A 1,733-nucleotide genomic window follows, 5' to 3' on the forward strand; every position below is an offset into this window, starting at 1 on the left:
GCCCGAGTGATCCCCATGAGAGAGGCCTACAGCCTCGTTGATGCCCATCCCAAGGGGCTTCTTCACATCCATCTCCCTCCCCTCCCAAAATGTGCAAATCCAGTCCCAGTGCAAAGAAAGGCTTTGGCAGGGGGGAGCCCTGGGTGCCAGGAGGGGGTGGCAGCACCCAGGGGACCCCAAAACTGGTGGTTTTGTGGGGTGCGGAGCCTCCGGCAGCCCCTCCGCCCGAAGGCAGCGAGCACTAGAGGGCAGCAAGCCCCAGCGCAGGGCGGCGGGAGGGAGGCAGGGAAATCAAATGAAGTACTAATTAAAACCCGATAAATAAATAAATGGATGGACAGCTGGGAGAAGGGAATGGGTTTGAGTCCCTCCTCCTCCGGCAACGAGTCTCTCCCCCCCTTCCCCAAACGTATAAAATATATTTTAACTATCTGAGGTAAATAACCAAGTTGTAAAAAAAGCAAGAGGGAGGCAAACATTCCTGGGGTTGCCCCCCCTTAAAAAAATAAAGCATCGTAAATAGTTTTAAAGAAAATATGAGGATCTCCCCCCTCTCTCTCTCTCTCTCTGTCTCACGCATAAATATAGATTATATTATGGATTAAAAAATATGTTTTTCTCTCCCGTATATTCAAAAAGTGGAAAAATAGAGGAAAAGAAGGGGCTGTGCCCAAAAGGATGAGGCTGGGAAGGGCTGTTTGATTCCAAGAGCTCCTGCAATGTGCCTTTGGGAATGAAAAGGGGGAATAAAGGCAAACCCCCTGGCTGCAATCGGTGAGTGGAAGGTGCAGGAGGTGGGGAGGGAGGACACATCAGACGTCACTGGGGGAGCGGGAGCGGAAAGGCAGAGTGGAGGAGAAGCACCCACAGCACACGGTCCACAGCACTTTCTGGATCTCCTGGTTCCTGAAGGCGTAAATGACGGGATTGATCATGGAGTTGTAGGTGGCAGGGAGGAGGGTGACGTAGGTGTAGAGGGCTGGGTAGCTGTAATCCCCCAGGAGACAATAGATGGCGAAGGGCAACCAGCAGGACGCGAAGGTGCCCAGGATGACAGCCAGGGTGGCGATGCCTTTTCGGGTGGTGACGTAGTGGGAACTGGCCAGGAAGTGTCTCTGCACGGCGATCTGGTGGGCGTGCCGGGACACTATCTTACAGATCTGCACGTAGAGCTGGAGCATCACGGCGAACACCATGAAGAAAGAGACAGAGAGGATGATGAGGTGGTTCTTCATCAGCGGTTTGACGATGCTGCAGGCAGAAGGATCCTTCAGGCAGTTCCAGCCCATGATGGGAAGGAGCCCGTAGCAGATGGAGGCTCCCCAGGTGAGGATCAACATGATGTAAGTCCTGGTGACTGTCCTCTCCGAGTAGTAGGTCAGGGCGTTGTAGAGGGACAGGTAGCGGTCGATGGTGATGGTCAGCAAGCTGCTGACACTGGCTGTGAAGGAGGTGACCAGGAGCCCCACAGTGAGCAGGCTGACAGCTTCTGAAGGCATGAAGTAGACAAAGGCAAAGTGCAGGATCAACCCCAAACCAGCCAGGAGGTCAGCTGTGGCCAAGCTGCCGATGAGGAGGAACATAGGAGCCCGGAAAGCTGGAGTGTAGAAGATGACCACCACCACGATGGCATTCTCACAGGAGATGATGGTCCCAGAGATGCAGAGGACAACGTCCCATGGGTTCAAGGCAAGGGGTTGCATCACAGATTCCAGGTCCAAGGAGCTGCCACT

General features: G+C 54.1%; 1 protein-coding gene across 1 annotated transcript; it reads right to left on the minus strand.

The window, feature by feature from the left end:
* Positions 1 to 812: 812 nt before the first annotated feature.
* LOC103810771 (G-protein coupled receptor 12-like) lies at positions 813 to 1,731 on the minus strand (the record flags this gene model as incomplete). Its single annotated transcript, XM_009083688.1, has 1 exon — positions 813 to 1,731. A coding segment is annotated over one exon (919 nt), but the record flags the coding sequence as incomplete, so codon positions are not given.
* Between the last annotated feature and the right edge of the window lie 2 nt (positions 1,732 to 1,733).

This window comes from Acanthisitta chloris, unplaced genomic scaffold (assembly GCF_000695815.1).
Source record: "Acanthisitta chloris isolate BGI_N310 unplaced genomic scaffold, ASM69581v1 scaffold30601, whole genome shotgun sequence".
NCBI lineage: Eukaryota > Metazoa > Chordata > Aves > Passeriformes > Acanthisittidae > Acanthisitta > Acanthisitta chloris.